Source organism: Panicum hallii, chromosome 5 (genome assembly GCF_002211085.1).
Source record: "Panicum hallii strain FIL2 chromosome 5, PHallii_v3.1, whole genome shotgun sequence".
In the NCBI taxonomy this organism is placed as follows: Eukaryota; Viridiplantae; Streptophyta; class Magnoliopsida; order Poales; family Poaceae; genus Panicum; species Panicum hallii.
Genome location: NC_038046.1, coordinates 57,134,994 through 57,156,437, shown reverse-complemented (window position 1 = coordinate 57,156,437; position 21,444 = coordinate 57,134,994). Strand labels below are relative to the sequence as shown.

At 52.9% G+C, this 21,444-nt stretch overlaps 2 protein-coding genes across 2 annotated transcripts; one reads left to right on the top strand and one right to left on the bottom strand.

Moving 5' to 3' along the window:
• Nucleotides 1-5,984: 5,984 nt before the first annotated feature.
• On the bottom strand, nucleotides 5,985-7,288 carry LOC112894622 (dof zinc finger protein DOF1.7). The gene has a single exon (XM_025962387.1). The coding sequence runs from the start codon at nucleotides 7,036-7,038 to the stop codon at nucleotides 6,313-6,315; it is 726 nt and encodes a 241-aa protein (XP_025818172.1). The 5' UTR covers nucleotides 7,039-7,288; the 3' UTR covers nucleotides 5,985-6,312.
• An 11,752-nt stretch (nucleotides 7,289-19,040) lies between these two features.
• LOC112894523 (1-aminocyclopropane-1-carboxylate synthase 7-like) lies at nucleotides 19,041-21,018 on the top strand. Its single transcript, XM_025962270.1, has 3 exons — nucleotides 19,041-19,513; nucleotides 19,627-19,787; nucleotides 19,927-21,018. The coding sequence occupies exons 1-3, from the start codon at nucleotides 19,184-19,186 to the stop codon at nucleotides 20,825-20,827; spliced, it is 1,392 nt and encodes a 463-aa protein (XP_025818055.1). The 5' UTR covers nucleotides 19,041-19,183; the 3' UTR covers nucleotides 20,828-21,018.
• The last annotated feature ends 426 nt before the right edge of the window (nucleotides 21,019-21,444 follow it).

Sequence of the window (21,444 nt, the reverse complement as noted above, 5' to 3'; positions counted from 1 at the left end):
CTGTCGCCCCACCTCCACGCACCACCCCGGCCCGAGGTGAGACCGGGAACCGGTTCCCGTGCCCCTCTCTCTCTCACCCCGCCTGCCCCGGACCGCCCTCGAGCCCTGGCCACCGTGATTCGGCCGGCGCAGGAGCCCTGCCCCCTCCTCTGTTTCCCGTGGGGGGGAAGGAGGAAGAACGGGCAGATTTGCCCATAGCCCCCCCCCTTTTTTCCTGTTTTACCCAAAAGAACCCCCCCTCTCTTAATTACTACTTTTTGCTAAAGAGACCCTGTCCTTTCTAGCATTTCAAACCAAGCCCCTCCATTACGTAAACCTAATTACACTAGACACCCTTTAGCATGCCCTGATTAATTCTAGGATTCGCAAATAAACCCTTACCCTCTTTAGATAATTATGAATAAGCCCCTGGACCCCCGTTTAAGCCCTAAACCCTCTTTAGCGCGTCATTTTATGCGCCAAACGACCTCCGATCAACCCGAAACTTTACCACGTCATTTCTAGTATAGTTCTAGCCATGCCATTAAGAAACCACCCAAAAATATTACCCCTACCTCCGTAACTAAATTATTTCCGATTCAAGCTCAACGATAAAAGCTTTTAGTTCTCGTGCTTGATTGTGTGTCTGTTTGTTTGCGTCGTAGGACACGGAGTGAACGAGGAAGGTCCCGACTGTGACCAAGCGAACGAGGACCAGTACTGCGACCCCGAACCCGAGGGACAGTGCTTCGATCAGGACCTCCCGCAAGAACTTGACGATGGCAAGTTCAACTCCACCCTTTGATGCATGTTTCTGTCCTAGTTTTTATAAACACAACCCAGTGGCCTGCTTTATAAAATTGCATGGATTTGTTTACTGAAAACATGGTAGGATAGCCACCCTTATTTGTGATACCCATACCTTGACCACCTGGTTTTGTAAGAAAGTGTGTGTGTGTGTGGGAAGGGATAAAATGTGTTTTGAAAGACGAGTTAGACGGGATGGATGGCAATTCTGTGTGATTTACCGTTGGTGTGCTCGTACCTGTGTGGTTGAGCGAGGAAGGGAGATATCCATCCTGTCACCCCTAAGGACCGAGTTGATGTGTCATCTCACCTAGCTTCCTGTCGTGCAAACCACTTGACCGTTGTATGGGCAACGGCTTAGCATAAATCCCACTAGTTAGTCTGATAGCCATCAGGAGAGCTGAGAGCAACGGGTGATCAAGGAGAAGGAATAAGCTCTGTGTGACTTATGCCCCGGTTAAACCTCAGAGATAGGTCGAATGACCCCTTGATGGGTTCCGTGGTGGCTAGTCAGGTCTAGCTAAGGTGGGTAATGGCTTTGTTGGGATCTGCACCGACACTAAGGTGATCGTGCTGTGGTACCCCACCTGTGGGTAAAGTTGCACACCTCTGCAGAGTTAAAATCTATTCGAATAGCCGTGCCCACGGTATTGAGCAAGTTATGGTGTGGTCACATAACTAGTGTTTCTCTCTGGGAATGGTTGGGCTGGTGTGAGTTGTTTGGAAAGTGTCCGGCAGTTGTGCCGTGTGCTACGGCGGACGGGGAGTCCGGTAGCGGTTTAAAACTTGGATCCTGTGTGGATCAACAGCACGTACTCCTTGGCACTCGAAAACTTGTTTTGAAAATATTTTAAACGAACTTTTGCATAAAACCGAGTCTTTCCGCAAATGAACCATAACCTTATCCTTGGAATATTCTGTGCATTTAATTCTGTTATAACCCCCTCCGCGGGTGTGATTGGACTTGCTGAGTACGTTCGTACTCACCCCATTCTTACTTTTACAGTGGAAGATCCTGACTACATCCCCGAAGACGTCGAGTAGGGTTCCGTCCTGCTCCCAGTCTTGCCTGTGGTTGAGGCCACCGTTGGAACTCTGCATGGTGCAAGACTCTGATGATCCTCTTTTCGTAGCTAGTGTATTAGTGTGGGTTTTAGTTGTAATCCTCGCGATAGTGGCGCTTCACTGCCCATTACCGCGAAGAGTTGTACGGTGAGGTACCATCTGATGTAGTAAAAGTGTTATCAGCCTCCTGGGACTGATAAATCCTCACTTTTAAGTCTTCCCTGATGGGGCGACGCTTCAGAAGTGCACAAGATCTATATTTTCTTTTTGTTTATAGCTAAGTAAATTATCTCTAGTTCACGGTAAATATTCTAAAATCAAAAGAAGTTGAATAAAAATTTTATGGATCCTGCAAAAATTTATTTAGGTTCCTGATTTAAAAATTAGGCATCGCCGGCAGTCGCGAGCGTCCAGGTGGATGGCACGGGTGCCGGCCGAGAACACGCGGTGTAGATGGAAGAGGAAAATCCGATTACATAATAAGTAAGTTTGCAAATACAATTACTGACAGGAATTCCATAGGCTATATATAGTATAGATAATTGGACTGACAGTATTGTATTACCCAGTAGCCCTGATCTATTTCCTAATTCTAAAGCACGGAACAGGATGATCATCAGGATCCAATCAAAGAACGGAACGGATCTCACAAGATCACGGCTCATGGCTGAATCAGAACAGATTACACGATCGAGAGATCGACAAAATAAACCTGTAAATTGAGCAAAGCCTTTCACTCTATAAACCCCAGCTCGGGCCTATAGCTACCACTACCAAAATCAAGCAGTATATCTTGCTTGATTCTTCCTCGTCGCGGGCCTTCTACTCCTCGTCGCCGGCCTCCTCCTCACCGGCGGCGTGGCCTCCTTTCCGTCGTCGTCGCTGACCTCCTCCTCGACCTCGGCGTACCCCTTGGTGTGGTACTGGTGGAGGATGTCCTCGTCCCTGTCGATGAGCCCCTTCACGATGGCGGCAGCGCTGGCAAGGATGGCGCGGAACCCGGGCTTCCCGGGCCTGTCCGGGACCTCGTCGGAGAGGACTGGCATGGGCCGGCGGCTAGCGGGGCCCTGCATCAGCATGAGGTCGATGATCTCCTGGTCCACCTGCACCAGCCAGGCTCACATAGTAGCTCGGCAGGGACTCGTTGAGGTCCCTAACCCTGCCGACACCGCTGTCGAAGCCATCCGGTAGCGCATACTGCATCCATTCAGCAAGCACGGTTAATCTGATGCTCATCACATGATCCTCCCTCAATCCAAGCAACAAGCCACGCATGCATACATACATACATACATACATGAGGAAATAAAAAGGAGCCAATAAAAGCAGATATAGGAAATCAGTAGAGATAAGAAAGGAAGCAGTAAGCAGTAAGCATATGCGAATCATCACGGAGAAGACTACAATCTAGCTATGGATACTCACATCCTCGGTGACCCTCACAAAGTGTATCTCCTCAGCGTCGGCCATGCATCGGGATGGCGCGGGTGGGCGAGTACAAGGCTTGAATCGGAGGGGCGAGTAGTAGGCAAGGTCGAGGAACCATGGTGTGGCGAGACGATGATACCGGCCGGTTTAAATAGGCACGTCTGCCCAAGCATTCTTTCTATTACTCGCCCAATTTGCAGTCCTTCGCACGCATGGCAGCCTTCATCATGCAGCCTTTTCCCCCCTTACTTCGAGCATGCATTTTCATTACTCGCACAACTAGTGCATGTGCATGTCCTCCGATCCGCATCCATGGCCGGCCTCACTTGTTTTTCATTCATTCATCCTGTCATGCTTTCTTTTCTTCATATATATGTTTTCCATGAGGTAATTACTAGCCCTTGGTTGTAGTTAGCAGCTCTGGGTAACAAAACACTACAATGCGATATTGTTGGGACCAAGTTTTTGTCACCTAACCCCTTAGTTGCAAGGCAGGCAAGGCAAGAAAGTCCGGGAAGTGCAGCAAGAGACTACTCTGTTCGATCGGCATGTAACTCAGATCCATATGTAATTCAGCAAAAAAATTATTTGTTAGGCTAATAATAACTCACGGTAGCTGGTGGATGCCTGGATCCAGGAACGGAACGGATTACACGAGACTGAACCTGTAAAATTGAACTGCCAGTCTTCACTCTAACGCCCTCGTCGCTGAGGACATACATGCATACATGATACACCTCCTCGTCCCCGTCGCTGACTCCGATGGTCTGTGCAGCGAACTCTGAAATTCGGTCGCCGAATCGTTTAAAGGATTGGCATCTGAAGGTCTGCTCTGTGCAGCGGACTCGGTCGAGCGTCCACCGTTCAGAGCGGGAGATGTTCAGAAACGACTCTGAATCCATGGAATGTTGCGCGTGTGAGCGAACGATGACTCAGAAACCGGCCGGATCGGAGCTTAGAGCCGACGTCGACGATTCCGGCCACGAACGCCAAGTACCAGCTCCTGGGACGGAGCCAACATGAACAAGGCAGCGCAGCTATGCAGCCATGCAGGTGCTGGCAGGAGCAAGGACATGGGAGGCGTGGGCCGGCGGGACTCGCCGGCGCTCAGGCGGGCCGCGGCGTGAGGCGGAAACGGCGGCCTGGCGGTCCCGCGGGGTGGACGGTGTTCGAAATGCCGTCCACCCCAGGGTGCCTAGAAGTCGTCCGATCAAGCATGTGCGGCCCGGATCGGCGCTTGGGGCGAGTCTCTTCATCATCTTCCTCGTCAGACTTGGACTCTTAACGGGTTCAGCGTCCAGGTCCATGAACGCCAGTCATGCCGCTCGTTCCGCCGGCCGCCGGCCCCGCTCCTTTATCTGGGGATTCTCGCCGCTGCACGGGCCATGCCTACGCGTTATCGAGAGACGGGACGGGCGGCGCGTGAAATGAAAGGTAGCACACGGTCGGCCGCCCGCGCGCAGGTGCTGGCCGCTGGCCGGACTAGCATGCAGAGCACGAGGAGCAGTTGCGGAGGTGCTGGCCGCCGGGCGGCCGGCCGGCGTGTTGGTGGAAATGGAACGCCCGGGGCAGTCTGTGGTGTGGCGGGGTGTAAAGATCAGAGGGTAATTGGTGAAGCGTGATAACTCTCTTGGAGGCCGCGGCTGCGTGTTATATAGGCATAGGCACCATTTCCATGTTGGAAGCATACACTCCTCTGCACAGACGTCGGAGATCGCCGGGCAGTTCCTTCTTCCTTGGTGGAGCTGTCAGAGATGAAGCGAGAAGCTAGTTCTACAGTGACACGCCGGCGTGCGGCGGCGGCGGTCGAGATCGAGTTTGCAGTCGATCGATCAGTAGGCCGCGGGCAACCGGAGCGAGGACCGCTGCAGTGAAGGGCGGCAGTCTGCAGATGGATTAGGCCACGCCCGGTGGTGTTTCTGTGGTTCGCCGGCGTCGAGGTGTATGGCACGAGTGCCGGCCGAGAGCACGCGGCACGGATGGGGGAGGACGGCAGCCGACTGCCGGCTGGCGCGGCGCCAACTGCCTCTGACCACACGCGATCCCATATGGGCCGGAAACGCACGAGTGAGAGTTCTGTTGGGCTTGATTGAATGGTGGCCAATCTGGCCGGGCCCAAAAACGAACAAACCAGGCTTCCACACTTTTTACATGCATGCGTGCATGGTCCAGGCCATAGCCTTAAGAGCTGTAAAAACCCAGAACCCTCTTTGCGTGATGTTTCAGAGAACCTTTTTATCTCTCGCTGAAACTCTGAAAGCGATCAACTGAGCCAACTTTTTCTTTGCTTTGGAACCAAGAAATCGAGTCGGTTTCCCGAAATGTCAATTTCCATGTGTCTTCAATTCTTCATCAGATTGTATCTTCTGTCGGAAAACAGATTCTTTCATGGGCCGTGTCTTGGGACATTTCGCACACGGTGAAGGGGAAACAGGAAACAGCCAAACAGGTGCAACGGAACCAACAAAAGGGATGGAGCTTTCCCTATTCAGATCCTATGCACACGTACCAACAGCTAGATTGTGTTCCTGAAGAAAACGAATCCAGCATCCGAATGAAACTACCAAGAAAATCTCGAAACACAAGTCACAGGAGACGTATTTGCCGAAGAACTACAAAAAGAAATGACAAACAAGAAGGAAGATCATACTAGAACGAACAAGCACTGCCACAATCAGCTCACTGGTTCCAAAAAAACAATCCGCTCATGTAAGATGCTGGTAGCATCGATCCGTCAAGCATTGCAGGTGCTCGTGCAAGCAAACAAGCATGCAGATTTACATCCTGAGATCACTCTCACAGTTCTTCCTGAACCACCCCAACAGAACAAACAGCTCTCTTTCCTGATCCCTAAACCACTCGGCTCCCAAAAAAGATAACCTGGATGCAGCACTACAGTCTACTGTTAACGACGAAGCAGCTAAAAGAGAAGGCTAGATTAGAGACGATCGAGCAGTGGTCACTGGTCGTCTGGTCCGTCGGGGCACCGATCGACGTTGCACTGCGCGCGTCGCCGGCGGAGAGGTGGAGCTCCTAGATGGACAGGTCCGGCCACCCCATGCTCCAGAGGAGGCCCTCCGGCAGCGCCTGGGACACCTGCTGCTGCGGCGGCGGCGGCGGTGGAAGAGTAGCGGCGGGGGCAGCACCAGCAGGCGAGTGAACCATGGCCGGCGCGAGCCCGCCCACCAGAAACCCGGCGGAGAAGTGGCCGCCGACGACGTCTGGCCCGGGCGCAGCCGCGATCAGCGAGCTGAAGCTGCCGCCGAGGTCGAGCAGCCGGCGGTCGGGGTCCACGGCGGCCAGCGGCGACGCCATGGCCGGCGCCGGGAACGGCATGCCGTACTGCCGCAGCAGCGCGCCGTGGGGACCCGACATCGTGAGCGGCGGCAGCGCCACACCCGCCGCCGGGGGCGCGGGCTCGGGTGGCGAGCTGGCGGGGCGCTTGCGCCGGGTCGCCGGGGTGGCCTTGCGCGTGCCGCCGCCGACGGGGACGTTGCGGAGCGCGCCCCCGCGCGTCCAGTAGCGGCGGCAGGCCCGGCAGAAGTAGCGCGGCTGCGACAGGTTGTAGTTGTTGTAGTAGCAGAACTTGGTGTTGACGGACTCGCAGCGCGGGCACGGCAGGCCCTCCGGCTCCCTCCCTCCTCCCGCACCCCCACCTCTCCCGCCGCCCGCCGCCGGCGCCACCGACGCCACCACCGCCAGTGCGCCTCCCTCCGCCGCCTGATGACCCGCCTCCATGTCAGCAGCGCAGCGAACCATCCACTCTCTCGCCCCAAGAACCCCCTCGCGCGCTTGTCTGCCTGTCCTAGCTAGCCAAAGCAGCAGTTTGTAGCGGTGCAAGGAAGTGGCTGGCGACAAGGAGAGTAGGCGAGGCAATTTGTAGTGGAGGAAGGCAGGGGAGGAAGAAGACAAGGGACGGAGCTACTGAGCTAGCAGTAGGTGGCGGTCTTGCGGGGGGAGCAGGACAAGATGTACAAGAAGCTCGCAGCGGCGTGGGGACACGGCAGGTTGGCAGAGGAGGAGGGGGGGGGGGGGGGTGAGGGTTTGAATAGGGGTTCCGTTCGAGTCGGGGGGCTTCTATTCCAGGGAAACGGACAAGCCGGCGGCCGGGGCAAAAGGCCGCAGCTTTGTCTCCTGATGGGGTTGCCTGGCCGTTGCTGCCGGTGGCCACCACCGCACCGCCGGCAGAGCTTGTCCAGTGGCCAGTGGCGGTGGATCAGTACAGTACAGGTGCAGGCGTGCAGCTAGGCGGCGCGGCGTGGGCTATTGGGCTTGTGAGAGATCAGAGATGGATGTGTCCCCGGTCAAAGAGAGAGGAGCAGTGCGGAGGCATCTGCAGAGTGATTCGGTTGCTGTGGTTGGGGTGGGGGCTTCTGCAGCTGCAGAGCGACGCCGCGCGGCCTGGGCACTGTTTCAGAGAGTACCACCGGTGCCTGTTTGATTCCCCCTCTTTTTCTCTCTGAGCAACAAACAGGCATCTCTCGGCGGCTCGTAGATAGGACAAAGGTTAGGGTTCTTTCGCCGCACCTGCAGCTGGACGTTGCCGTGCCTGTCCGAGATCCCGCAACGCAACCGATGTGATCCCCGGCACATCTCCTGTTCTGATCTGAACGGTGTTGTTCAGCTTCGCCAGCCGGACATAGTCATGCAGTGGTGTCACTGGTGTGCGACGCAGCAACCGTGAGGCGACTGTGCTCTTGAAGCCTTGAACCGAGTGAACTTTTGTCTGCACAAGTGCAGGTACGGAGCAAGCAATGGTCTAGCAGGCTAGCGTAAGTATCACACCACTCCGGCTAGACCGAAGAGCCGCTGTCCAAGTGACCAACCAGCCAGCCAGGTCCCGGCGTTGGTGCGTGAACGAGAGCGAAGCTGCGCGGCACGCCGATCGTTTTGATCTCCTGTCTGGCCTGGTAGTTTGTTGCGCGATCACCTCAGGACCGGTGGAGGAAGGTCGCCGTCGTCGTCCTGCCCCGGTTGCCCGGTGGTCCGCATCAGCATCGTCGCCGCCGTCGCGTCAGTCAGGTCGGTCGATCTCGCACGGGTCTTATCTCCTGCTGCGTCTAGCTCGTTCGGCAGGCCCATCATCCTGTGGGCTGGCTACCCACGGAGGCTTCCTGGTGAAGGGAACGAGCGATTTTCCGCAGAGCGCTGGATCCTACCTCGCCGTCACCGGAAAGTCCTGGTAAAAACTAATAAAAACATACACATATTCCCTTCACACCGTGCCGTTCGAAGTTCATGTCGAGTTCCATGTTGTTTGTGTAACAGACTTGCAGTTGGTCTGGGGTCGGCTCGTCTCTGCAGCAGAGCATGCGAGGCGGCCATGGCCATGGACAAGGCAGATGCTCATGCATCCCAGCTGGTAAAGGCCGGGCAGGCTCGGGGTACAAGTAGCGATAGGCGTGTGACGCTGCGGCCAGCAGCGGCTGTCAGAACGGGCTGGCCCTGGCCGGCCAAGGCCAAGGCGCACCAGGGCACCACGGTGCCGCGGTAGCAGCTGCTGGCGGTGACATGGCGGTGGCAGGCGGTGAGGTGGAGAGAGGGAGGGTTCGTGCCGGGCAGCGCATGGCAGGCTAGTTTTGTCCCCACGCGCCTCTGCGCCTGTTCGGCCAGTCCACCGGCTCCTCCTGTGCCGCCGGCAGAGGAGGCCAACCCTGCCCCGGCGCCCAGGCGGCCAGGCACAGGCCGGGCAGTGCGCGTGCAGCAGAGCGGCAGGGAGTTGGTGAAGGCACGCTGCAGCTGCAGGTCGATCGTATCGTGTCCGTCCATGGCAGCTTCATCGAGGAACTCGCACCGGCAGAGCTTCGACTTCGTCGAGAGCGTAACGGAGGAGCTTGCGACCTTGAACTACAGGCTGAGCAGGCTCATCAGATCAGTTTGAACTCTTCGAGATTTGAATTTGAACTGATGACCGAGAACCTTCCAACACGAATTCTGTAGGAATTAGCTAGTAAACTGGGTGGTTCAATGGCGATCTGGCAAGGGTCGCCGGCGCCGGCGTCGGGATGGGGTATCCTGCAAGAGCAGCGCCATGCGGCTTGCTGCGCCTGTGCTGCTAGTCTCCCACCACCTAACCCAGCTCGCTAGCAGCTTAGTGCCTCTGTAAGTATATCCTTAACACGTGGCAAGGGAGTGCCTTTGTTAAGTTAGAGCATCTCTAAAAGTCTTTCTAAATTTCACTCTTTAAATTATCATTTGGAGAGCTTTCTGCATAAAAATTGCTTTCTATATATTTTCCCTCTCCAACAGTTTTTCTATATCTTGTATACACTCTAGAAACCCATTTTCGTTATCCATCTCTAACTAGCGAAAAATAAGGAATAGAGGATGGCTATGTTTGGAGGTGTTGGAGGGTATTTTCATCAAAATCTCTATTCCTACCAATAAGGAAAGATATAGAGAGTCTCTTGGAGTTGCTCTCAACGTGGATTAGAACTGTGGGTCAGAACTGCAAGGAAGGAAAAAAAAAGAAGAAAAAAGACACAAGAAAAATATAGCTATCTGCGTTTGGATAGCTATAGATGGTTCGAAATGGGGCAAAAATGTTTTTCCATACGACACCAGGATATTTAATTTGTTTTTATTTTTGTTGCTAGTGCCTAAAATTTCTTCTTCTTCACCTCTCGAACCCACCCTACTTCCATCCATCAAACTCCGATCTTAGGCCAACTGTAGTGAGTGCGAGCTATTCAAGCTATAAAGTTTGGCCCAAGGGATTATAACTTTTGAGGTCCCTAGCTCCGATGAACCATATATGGGTACAAAAGCAGCTAGGGGTCAAATCCGAGTCTTATAAGAACGGAATCTTAGGAGGTTGATCTCTGTTATCCAGCATCCCCCTTCCTTCTCCCATTTCGTTTCCTTCTTACCTCGTCCCCTCCCTTCTCGCTACGTCCTCTCTGCATGGAGTTCCGAGGGAAGGGGGGCTTGTGCCTCTGCACCTTTGTTGGATCTACCAACTAGTGCACAAGACGGTGGCGTGAGGATCGCAATAGCGGTGTCACTTTAACAACAGCGTGACCAAGAAAAAGATCAGAAGTGGGAGGAGAAAGAGAAGAAAAGGATGAGGAGTGGAAGGAACAAAGAAGGAGCATGTGACCATTGAATCAAAAGGATCAAGGGCCCGTTTGTTTCAACTTATTATCAATTTTGAAGGTTTTATTTTAAAAAATCCAAAAAGTCAGATGACTCTCAGAATCCAGAATCGAAAATTCATAATCAGCTGGATTCTCGATTTTCGATTCCGAGGGTCATCTAACTTTTGGATTTATCAAAATCGAGCTTTTAAAATCGGCTATAAGCTGAAACAAACGGAACTAATAGCTAGGTGTTTCTAACGACCTAACTCTAGTAAAAGAAAATTTTGGAAGTTCATTCAATCAGCCATATTTGGCTAATCCTTTTAGAAACACCCGGACACAATGTACATGGGTGATGAGAAAAAATGCAGTATTGAGAGGTCTGAAAGGTTTTGAGATCACGACATTTTCTTCTTTCGTGAATGGCTGTTCCATGGAGTGAGAGAGGTTGTTCTGTACGATTAAAGTTCACTCAGCAGCATGAGCACACAAACACACGTGCCGCGCAACGTCCCGTCGTGCCGGGGCTTGGTCTCGCCGTTTCCTAACTGCACGCACTGCGTTCTTGTACCTGTGATGCAGCCGGTTTACTTGGGCCTGATCGTTAGCCACCGTTATCAATTGATCAGTACAGACAAGAAGGAACAAGAAGGGAGAGCTAGAAAGCCCAGAGCACCACAACGTTAGAGGCCCGTCACTCGTAGTCAGTGAAATGATAACGCTGTCATCAGCCTGTCACTAGTCGGTGATGCGCCGTCGGGAACTCGAGCTCCGCCCCTCCGACACCGACTCGACGGCCTTGACGGGCGGGCTAGCTAGTGACCGGAGCAGCAGACGGCTGCATGCACAACGTTTTGGCGCCTGTTCAGATTCCCTCCAAATTCCAACTTTTTACACTCTCTCTCCATCACATCAATTTTGGAACATATGAATGGAGCAGTAAATGTATGTAAAAAAATAAATAATTGCACAGTTTAATTGTACATCACGAGACGAATCTTTTAAGCCTAGTTAGTCCATAATTAGATAAAATTTATCAAATACAAACGAAAACGCTACAGTACTCCGGTTTATAACATTTGCAATTTTAGGTGCATCTAAATAAGGCCTTGGATCGCCTGTATGCTAGTTGCTAGGCCTAGCTGCTAGCATTATCCCCTACAGAAACCAGACTGCGTGCCACTGCTACCACTACCAGCACCTATCAGGTTTTTGTTATCCCCTGTGCACAGTTGGAGAACAGGGGTTGCACTTGCACGGGCTTCTTTTCACTGCTTCACTTCTGGGACTCCATTCATTTGCCAAACAGTTTTTTTTGTTGTTATTTTTTTTAAACGAACCGGCACAAGAGCTTCCAATTATATTAAAAAAGAAAGACATCCTCAAAGGAAGGACTATACAAACTCATTAGGCTGAGCTTGAAAACCACAACATAAGAAAAGAAAGAAAAAACACAACCGCGCAGCACGGGACATGTTAGGTCCGGCCGGCAAGAGTGGCGAGATGTTTAGCCTCCGCCATAACCCATCTATCTAATTCATCTCTGACTTTAAAGAAGATGTTGTCGCATGTGGCTTCCTTTCGATCAAAAATCCTCACGTTTCTTTCCTTCCATAATTCCCAGGAAATTAACATGATTAAGGAGCAGCCTTTACGCGAATTGGAACTTGCTCTTGCCATTGCCGTCCACCACTCGTGAAGATCACCGTCTTGCTGTGTCCACTCCCTCGGATGCACTGTTGGGATCGCTAACCAATCCGAAATAGATGACCAGATTTTTCTCAGCAAGGAGGTGCATCGCCGTTTCAGGCTGGCATCTGCACAGGGGGCATGCTGATTGGTTCGGCCAGCCTCTTGCTTGTAGTCTGCCCACTGTCCACGGTCATTTTTGGACTGCCAACTAGGAGAACAACTTGCAGCTTGCAGGTGCCCATGTCCGCCAAAAGAGCGTGTCGAAATTTGTTGTCGCAGAGCCAATGAACTGGGCATTGTAAGCCGATCTGGCCGAGTAGTTCCCATTGGCTGTGAATTTCCAAGTGATTTCGTCTTGCGACTCTGGGTTTAGTGTTTGTGTTGCCTTCCACAGGTTGACAAACTCTTGTAGGTGTTGCAGTGAAAAACTCGGATAATGAAAATTAAGGTCTTTGGTCCAGTTGTTGTTTCTCAGTGCATCTCCTAGCATTCTATTTTTCTTCCTGGAGATCGAGAACAGATTTGGCGCGAAATCAATCGGCCTTTGATCTCGAAACCAGCCGCAGTGCCAGAATGACGTTGTACTTCCATTTCCAACCGTTATTGTTGTTGCTGCCGTGAAAAGTTTTTTGTCCGTTTTGTTGCATGGGATCTCCGATCCAATCCATGGCTTGTCATGTTCTTTCCATTCTTGCCACAGCCACCGCAACCTGAGGCTTCTAGCAAAGCGCTTGATATTGAGGATACCCAGTACACCCAAACGGGTTGGTCAGGCAGAACGGACCCAGTTTACTTTACATTTCCCTCCTGTAATTGCCGTTGCGCCGGCCAAAAAAATCTTTTCCTTATGGTGTCAATTTCTTTCAAAATAGCTTTAGGAGCATCTATAGCTATTAGGAGATAGACCGACTGGGATGTGAGCACTGCTTTGACTAGGGTGAGACGGCCAGCCGGCGCTATGTTCCTTGCATTCCAAGCAATTAGCTTGCCGATGGCTTTGTCGGAAGTGAATGCGCTTAAGTCTTCCCGTGGTTAGAGGGAGGCCAAGGTATTTTGTCAGAAAATTATTCTTGATGATTGGCAATCCCCCTAGGACATAATCGAGGTTGATGCCCTCGCACCGTATTGACACCACTCTCGATTTCTCGAAGTTTGTCTTTAGGCCAGAAGCTTCCCCGAACTTAGTTAGAAGCTTTGTGAGGACGCCAATGTCCTCTTTTGTCGGGTTAACGAAGATTGCCGCGTCATCCGCGTACATGGAGACTCTAATGTTTAAGCTTCTTCATCATAATTTGCTAATTAAACCTTTCTTCGTTGCCAAGTGCAGTAGCGCTCTAAGGGGTTCAATGGTGATGACAAAAAGCAGCAGGGAGAGTGGGTCTCCTTGGCGGAGTCCTCTTCCGTGAGAGATCGGCCTGTTTGGAAATCCGTTTAACACGACCCATGATGAGGAGGTGGAGAGAAGAGCAGCTATCCAATCTCTCCATCTAGCTGGGAAACCCATTTTCTTCAGTAAAATTAACAATGTAATTCCATCTCACCGAGTCGAAGGCTTTCGCGATGTCAAGCTTTAGGAAGAGTGCTGGGATTTTGTTGCGATGGAAACATCTGGCCATCTTGCGGACTGATAGAAAATTGTCGTGTATACTCCTTTTTTTGATGAAAGCGCTCTGTGTTGGGGAGATTATTGTACCGATGTGCGGGGCAAGCCTTAGAGCTAGAGTTTTAGTGATGATCTTGGTGAAGGGGTGGATGAGGCTGATTGGCCTGAAGTCCTCCATTGACTCGGCTCCATCTTTTTTCGGGAGTAGGACAATGTTGGCCGTGTTGATCAGAGGCAGGCTCCCCGTGCGGAGGTTGTGGAATGCATTGGCCGCCTCTATCACAAACTTTAGGTTTGCGAGACATGACGCTTGCCTTTTCCGAGCACGCTCAATGACTGCAAGACCAAGGACTGTGCGCTTAAGTTTCTGGCGTAGTGTTGTCTCGCTATCGGAAAGTGGTCGGAGCTCTTGTGCCTTGTCCAACTGGAGGATGACGTCTGCGGCCATCAGCATTCAGCAGTGGCATTCTATCGATCTCATCTCGTCGAGGAAGGCGACTTTGTGGTTGTGTCGTGATGGGCCGTAGACGTTTGAGAGGCGAAAAAGGGTGCCTGCCACATTCCCGCAGCTGTATAGTTGCCGATATGTGACAATTTCTGAGACGTCCACCTGGTCATCGTTCCATAGGAGGAGGAGGAGTCCTGCTCTAGTTCCTGACGGCCCGTCGGCAGGCTTGCAAAGAAACTTCGTGAGCTTGAAGCTGAATTATCTGGTGAACAACGTCCTTGCGGGCCTCTTGGTTTAGCCCACGGACGTTCCACAGTTTTGCTGCTAGTAATCTGGATAGTAAAAGCTGAATTCCACAGTTTAGTCAGATCGAACGGCAGCTCTGCCCAGTAAATAAATATCGTACGAGGAGGCTCTGTTTGCCTTCCAACGCAGCAACAAACGGTACATGGACGATTTTGTCTGGGCCTGAACAATACTTAATCCAACATCAGGCCCAGACACGATAGACGGGCCATCGCCACGGGCCTTACTTACTGGGCTTCCAGTTATCTCTGGGTCCGGCCTCGTACATCATCTCCTCCACGCCGCCGACTTGCCGAGCGCGTAACCCGCTGTTCCGACCATTGTTTAGCGACGGCTAGTGGCTGTGTGCCTACGTCTGGGCAGCTGTCATTAGCCAGTCAATTCTCCCAGCTGAGCTCAGTCGGCAGTAACCGCCACCAGAGCAGCGAGCCGTCGTTCCCCGCATCCGCCCATCCCCATCTCCAACTAACCAACCCCCGAGGCCAGAAGAGATCAACCAGCAACAGCGGACGACGCCGGCACGCATTGCACGCGCTCCGGCCGGTCGCTGTCCCGGCGCCGCGGGCTCCCGCCTGGCACCACGGAGGCTCGTCGCCTGAGCCGGTCAGTCATCTCCACCGCCGCGAGGATTGACGCCGGCGCCGGCCGGCCAATCGAGCGGGGGCGGCGCGCGCGTGCGAGGAGATCTCGAGGGTCCCTTGACCTCCATGGTCCGGTCGATCTCCATCGACCTGCAAGTCGCGCCGCGGTCGGCCGCTGCCTACTCGCCGCAACGCACGGTCGCCGTTGCGAGCGTTAAGTTTTGTTGAAACAAAAAACAAGCCGCGACTTTTGGCGAGCGTGTCGGCGAAAACGCTGTCTTCCTGCCAGAGAAAGGGCACGACAGGGGTTGGACGGACGGCGACCGCGCGCTGCGTGCGTTTGATTCAGGACAGGCCATCCATCTGGCTGGAGCTATACTTTGTGTGTGTGTGTGTGTGTGTGTGTGTGTGTGTGTTTTGAAGGGTCGGCTATACTTTGTGTTGCTGGCTGATCGCGGTCAAAAAAAGGATGTTTCGTCTTTGCGGGCTCCTTTTCGCGCGCATGCGGCTCGCTTGTCAGCTCCTCCATTTCCCAAACGGGCAGCCGGCAACGGCTGGTATGACTTTTAAGGTTCGAGGTAGGCAGCTTGGAAGGACTTCACACCGACATCAGATTTACCCGCTTTGCGCAAAACACCGATAATGTGGTGGGAAACAGGTTCGCAAGCTGAAATTAAAATGAACTAGAAGCCGGGTAAAATTAGTTTTCTTTTTCACCGGTAAACCCATTTTAAAAGAAATCCTACCAGATGGCCTCTTAATTTTCTCCAAGGATGCATCAACCAAGGAATAATAACATTTTCTCCCAGATTATTTATCTTTGATCAAATTTGTAGAAAGACATTTTATTTGGTGTTATTCATTTTTCAAAAGATTTGGTTAACATTATAGAAGTTTCTTCGTAAAAAAAAGTTATAGAATTTTGACCGGCCAGAGCGAGAAAGACCCACTTTTTTGAAGGACAGAGTACCTCAGAACTCAGAAGTGAATCGTGCTGTTCTTTCCTAAGCTTCAATTTCTGATTGCACGCTCTGCACGAATGGCTTTGCCACCAACAGTCAGCTACTACTACAGATACCTTTTGGTAACCCTCAGTGCGTGAACAAGTTGCTGATCCTTCTCGGTTGCAGCAGCAGCCAGCAGATCTCTTTACATCCCCGTGCCAATCTCTTTGGCGACACCGGAGGCGCGACGCATCGGCGCACGTATGTAAACATTGTCTGTGGCTTTACCGGCACCTAACCCATCTTCCAAATCCCGTAAACTATGAAGCCCATGAGATCGCATATGACCCCGAGAGCTTTCTGATCAGGATTTGATTCTGCATGCGCACAGTTGGATCATCATTCATCATCCGGGCCTCAACGACTCGGACCCTAGCTAAGCTAGCTCACCAAACGGATACGGCATGCTCGATTTGATTCCAGTTCTGAGGCAGGAGACGGGTGCTGCAGGAATAGCCGGGGAATCGATGTCTGATCCCAGGCAAATCCACGTCCTCATCGCAAGCCAAGATATCTGCCAGAAAACGGCACTCGATCTCCTGCAGATAAACAAAGGTTGGAGACCATCCATGCCTGTTTAGCTACCTCAGTTCCCCAGCTGATGGGGGATAGATTCAGAACAGCGGCTGGCTTGATTTCAGACTCATTTGGCTGTTAATTATGCAATGGCATTTCTAGTTTGGTCTAATTAAAGACTATTGCATATTTGCACGAAGAGTTTATTATGTCTGATAGTGGGCAAATCCGATCCACGTCCTTCACAATCCAAAGAGAGAGAGAGAGCGCACGCGCGCGCACACACAAAAAAAACACTATGAGCCCAGAATTGAAAGAGGTGCTCGGTCTCCTCCAAATAAACAAAGATGCAAGACCATGGTTAATGATAGCAGTATAGCACAATTAAGGACTCAAAAAGAACAGAGGCTAAGCTTCTTTTCACACTCGTTTGGGTTGGTAATTTTACATTGACACTTTAGTTTTCGGTTTAATGAAAGACCAACGCATGCATGATGCTGTTTCAAACAGCAACATGAACGAAACAAAAAGCAAGTAGTCATCGGATAATCCAACCTGTGTATTTTCTTTCTTGGAAACCAGAATAAACAGTCTAGCTGGTGGTATGGCACTACCATTTGGCTCTTTCTAGCTGTCGTCGGTGGATACATAGCCTCCATAATAGCCCCATTTCAATTATGTTGGCTTTCGTTCAAATGCAGGAGCAACCATTCCTGGATACAATACGGCAGCAATTAATCAGCACCCGGTCAAAGTTTGCCCTTTTGGTGCTTCCACGGCCGTGATGCTGATGCTGACGTAGGGATCAGCGCTAAATAAAGCCTTATCGTTCGCTGCCAGCAGACGCTTTTCAAGCAAGCGACGTGGAATTGAAAAATCGCGTGCGCGCGTCCGTCCCCAAAACCGTTGAACGAGCTCCGTGGTTTTCCCACTGCTTTCCGGGAAAGCTGATTGGCAAAACCACACACGGTCGAGCTGTGCCGATTCCTGCATCTCTGGCGCCTACGGAGTACTACGCAGCAAGCGTGAGCAGAGCTGGGCGTCTCGACAGAGCTCCTCCGGCGCCACTTCGTCGCAAGACGAAGCAATTAAGATCCCAAGTTGTCATCCAGCCATCGTTTTAATCAGGTTCACCTCTCGATAGCACACCGGAAAACCTTGCGAGAACCAAAACAATCGTCGTGCACACAGTTTCGCAAACCCTAAAACCCTCGCTTGTTTCGTCGCTACTGCTAATCCCAGTTCTAAGCAAATGGCACACAGGAACAATTAAACAAGCAGCGAAGCAATATATATTTATATATATATATATGATGAGTTTTGTCTACACTCGTGTGTAACTGCTCTCACCATCAGACGACCTCAGGCGACCTCGGTATCCTAGTCCCTTCATGGATCACGAGGTGTGTAATCAAATGGCGGGTGAGCAGAGGCCGTCACGGTGGGGGCGTTCGTTCTTAACCCTCGAGATGGCTGGCTGGCAGGCATCTGAAAAGGGAAGCGCCATTCTTTTATCGGCGTTCAGATTTGGAGGGGGGCAGCTGGAGCTGGACAAGTCGTCCATGGCTAGAGGGCTCCTCGCTCTTGTTTAATCGCTGGCCTCTCGAGGTCAAACACGTCGACCAGCTGCTCCTCCATTGTCCTAATCAAATGCCGGCGAGTCCGTGGCCCGCTGTCCCCAGGCATCTCGCACGCACGCTGCTCCGGCCTGAATATCACTGACACGCAAGAGGAGCACATTATCGGACTGCAGAGCTTTCATGATTCAGGCTAGAGTGAGTGCTGGGCACGGGGTCGTAAATCTCGACATGGTAACAGGGACGGAGCGCGCGAGAGATCTTTTCAGACGCATGGACTGACCAATGGCGGAGAAGAAGAAAAAAAAGGCGATCCTGTGAGAAAATTCCCGGACATGTCGAGCTGTGAAGCTCGGCTCAGCTGGCCTGCTCAGCCCTCTCCCTTTGGCTGAGAGACCGGGCAAATATTCCCCTGGGGATTTCGCTGGCGCCAAACCACCAGCAACGCCATCGATCGACGGCGGCGGCGTGCACAGGGCCATGAGCGCCGAATCGCGCCCGGGATTAAAGAAATGGCTACGAGATAAGGCGCCCATCTGTCCGCACGATCGTCTAGCTGCTGCTGCTGCTGCGCCTGCATGAGCCAACTCCCTCCCATCAGCCGGCGAAAGGCGACAGCAGAAGCTGCTCTTCTCGCCGGGGAACAGCTGGACTCTGCCGTGCATATTCCGTAGCAGGATCGGTACCTCCCTTCCCTCCCTCATGCAGCTCGAGCTCACGCTCATTGGACGGGAAGGAGAAAGGTTAGGGAGACACGGCTCAATCATTGACTGGGAATTGGCAAGCTCGAGTAGGTTTAGCTCCCTGCTTTATTTTAACATTTGATTTGTAGCTGACAGTCTGGTCGCCTCTGCTCTGAACGACGCCTCCCCTGCATCTTTTTGACAATTTTTTGGTGGCTTCGCACGAGTATATGAACTTCACTTGGCTGCAGCCCTATATATACCCCCTCACACCTGGCTGGATCATCACAGCTTTGCTCAGTCCTCCCTGCCCTGTCTGCTCATTTCTTGAACTGCCACTGCACTGCGAATTCACTTGGCGAGCACCATCAGATCGACCAAAGAGTGTCGTGTGAGCCAGGTGCAAGCAAAGGCCATGGGTGGCAAGCTGTTGCTCGATGCCGGCCACGAGGCGTCGCCTACCCTGTCGAAGGTGGCCACCTCCGGCCTCCACGGCGAGGACTCCCCGTACTTCGCCGGGTGGAAAGCCTACGACGAGAACCCCTACGACGCCGCCTCCAACCCGGGCGGCGTCATACAGATGGGCCTCGCCGAGAACCAGGTCTCGTTCGACCTCCTCGAAGGGTACCTCAGGGACCACCCGGAGGCGGCGGGCTGGGGCGGCGCCGCCGCCGGCTCGGGCGTCGCCAGCTTCAGGGACAACGCGCTGTTCCAGGACTACCACGGCCTCAAGGCCTTCAGGAAGGTGCGTGGCGTGCGTGATCACGCGCGAGAGTGCTCTGCTCTGCTCGCCCGTCGGCGTCGTGGATTGTAGTATCTGGGCAACTGCAACGTACTGACGGCATCATTTGCTTGCAGGCGATGGCGAGCTTCATGGAGAAGATAAGGGGCGGCAAGGCGAGCTTTGACCCCGACCGCATCGTGCTCACCGCAGGCGCGACGGCGGCCAACGAGCTGCTCACCTTCATCCTGGCCAACCCGGGGGACGCGCTGCTCGTCCCTACCCCCTACTACCCTGGGTAAGCATCTATCAAGCATTCTGCCCTGCCCCTGCATGCATGCACAGTGTTACTGTTACACTGCCACAGTGCTCTACACTTACGAGCAGAGTGTGTTCTTGCTCTGACAACTGACATGGCGGCTCTGCTTGATCTGCAGCTTCGATAGGGACTTGAGGTGGAGGACGGGAGTGAACATCGTGCCGATCCACTGCGACAGCGCTAACGGGTTCCAGGTCACCGTCGCCGCGATGCAGGCGGCGTACGAGGAGGCCGAGGCCGCCGGGATGCGCGTCCGCGCCGTCCTGCTCACCAACCCGTCGAACCCGCTCGGCACCACCGTGAAGCGGTCGGTCCTCGAGGACGTGCTCGACTTCGTGTCCCGAAAGAACATCCACCTCATCTCCGACGAGATCTACTCGGGCTCCGTCTTCGCGGCGCCGGACCTCGTCAGCGTGGCGGAGCTCGTCGAGGCCCGCGCGCGCCGCGGCGACGGCGCCGCCGTCGCGGGGCGCGTGCACATCGTCTACAGCCTGTCCAAGGACCTGGGCCTCCCGGGGTTCCGCGTCGGCGTGGTGTACTCGTACAACGACGCCGTGGTCACCACCGCGCGGCGCATGTCCAGCTTCACGCTCGTGTCGTCGCAGACGCAGAAGACGCTCGCCGCCATGCTCGCCGACGACGCGTTCGCGGCCGCCTACATCCGCACCAACCGCGAGCGCCTCCGGGTGCGGCACGACCACATCGTCGCCGGGCTGGCCCGCGCCGGCATGCCGTGCCTTCGCGGCAATGCCGGGCTGTTCGTGTGGATGGACATGCGGCGGCTGCTCGGCGAGGCGACCGTCGCCGGCGAGCTGAGGCTGTGGGACCGGATGCTGCGAGAGGTGAAGCTCAACATCTCGCCGGGCTCGTCGTGCCACTGCTCGGAGCCCGGATGGTTCAGGTTGTGCTTCGCCAACATGAGCTTGGACACGCTGGATGTTGCACTCGCCAGGATGAGCCGCTTCATGGACAGGTGGAACAAGGAAAGAACGATGTCAACGCAGCACGAACAGAATTAGAGAAGTCAGCAAGTAACTTTTTGAGGGTAAATTACCTGAGTAATCATATCACAGATCTAGTAATTGATCAAAGGGATTAGTCTCAATTCTTTTTTACAAAATCTTCTGTCTTTGATGGTAACATCAATTTTGTAACAATAATTGTCTCTCAAATGGAGGGACATAGATGTGTAAGAATTCACCTTAGCTCACGGAAAGCTTCTCATCTTTAATATACCTTGGGTACATATTCGCTTCTTTTACCCTCTCATATCTCAATAATTGTGGTAACCACTGGGAAAAAAACTCATTTGCATCCATGGCTGTCCAATCTGTATCTTCGTTAATGGTTTTATTCATTTATCACTCGTTTGGGCATGTTAGCGCTTGACCCATGTATTTATAATCATTTTATTGGATGGAGATGTGGTGCAATAATTTTTTTTATAAAAAATGAGCAACTAAACGAGAGAAGAAGAAAAACCATTGCAAGTCCTGACTAGCGGACGAGCAATGGTTAAAGGAAACAAAAGGCTGATATCAGCAGTCTTGTTATCAGCCCGTGTAAAATCCCAGCTGTTCCCTCGTGGAGTGAGCCGGTCTGCTATTTTCAAAATGCAAACGCTGCTGAGGAGTGG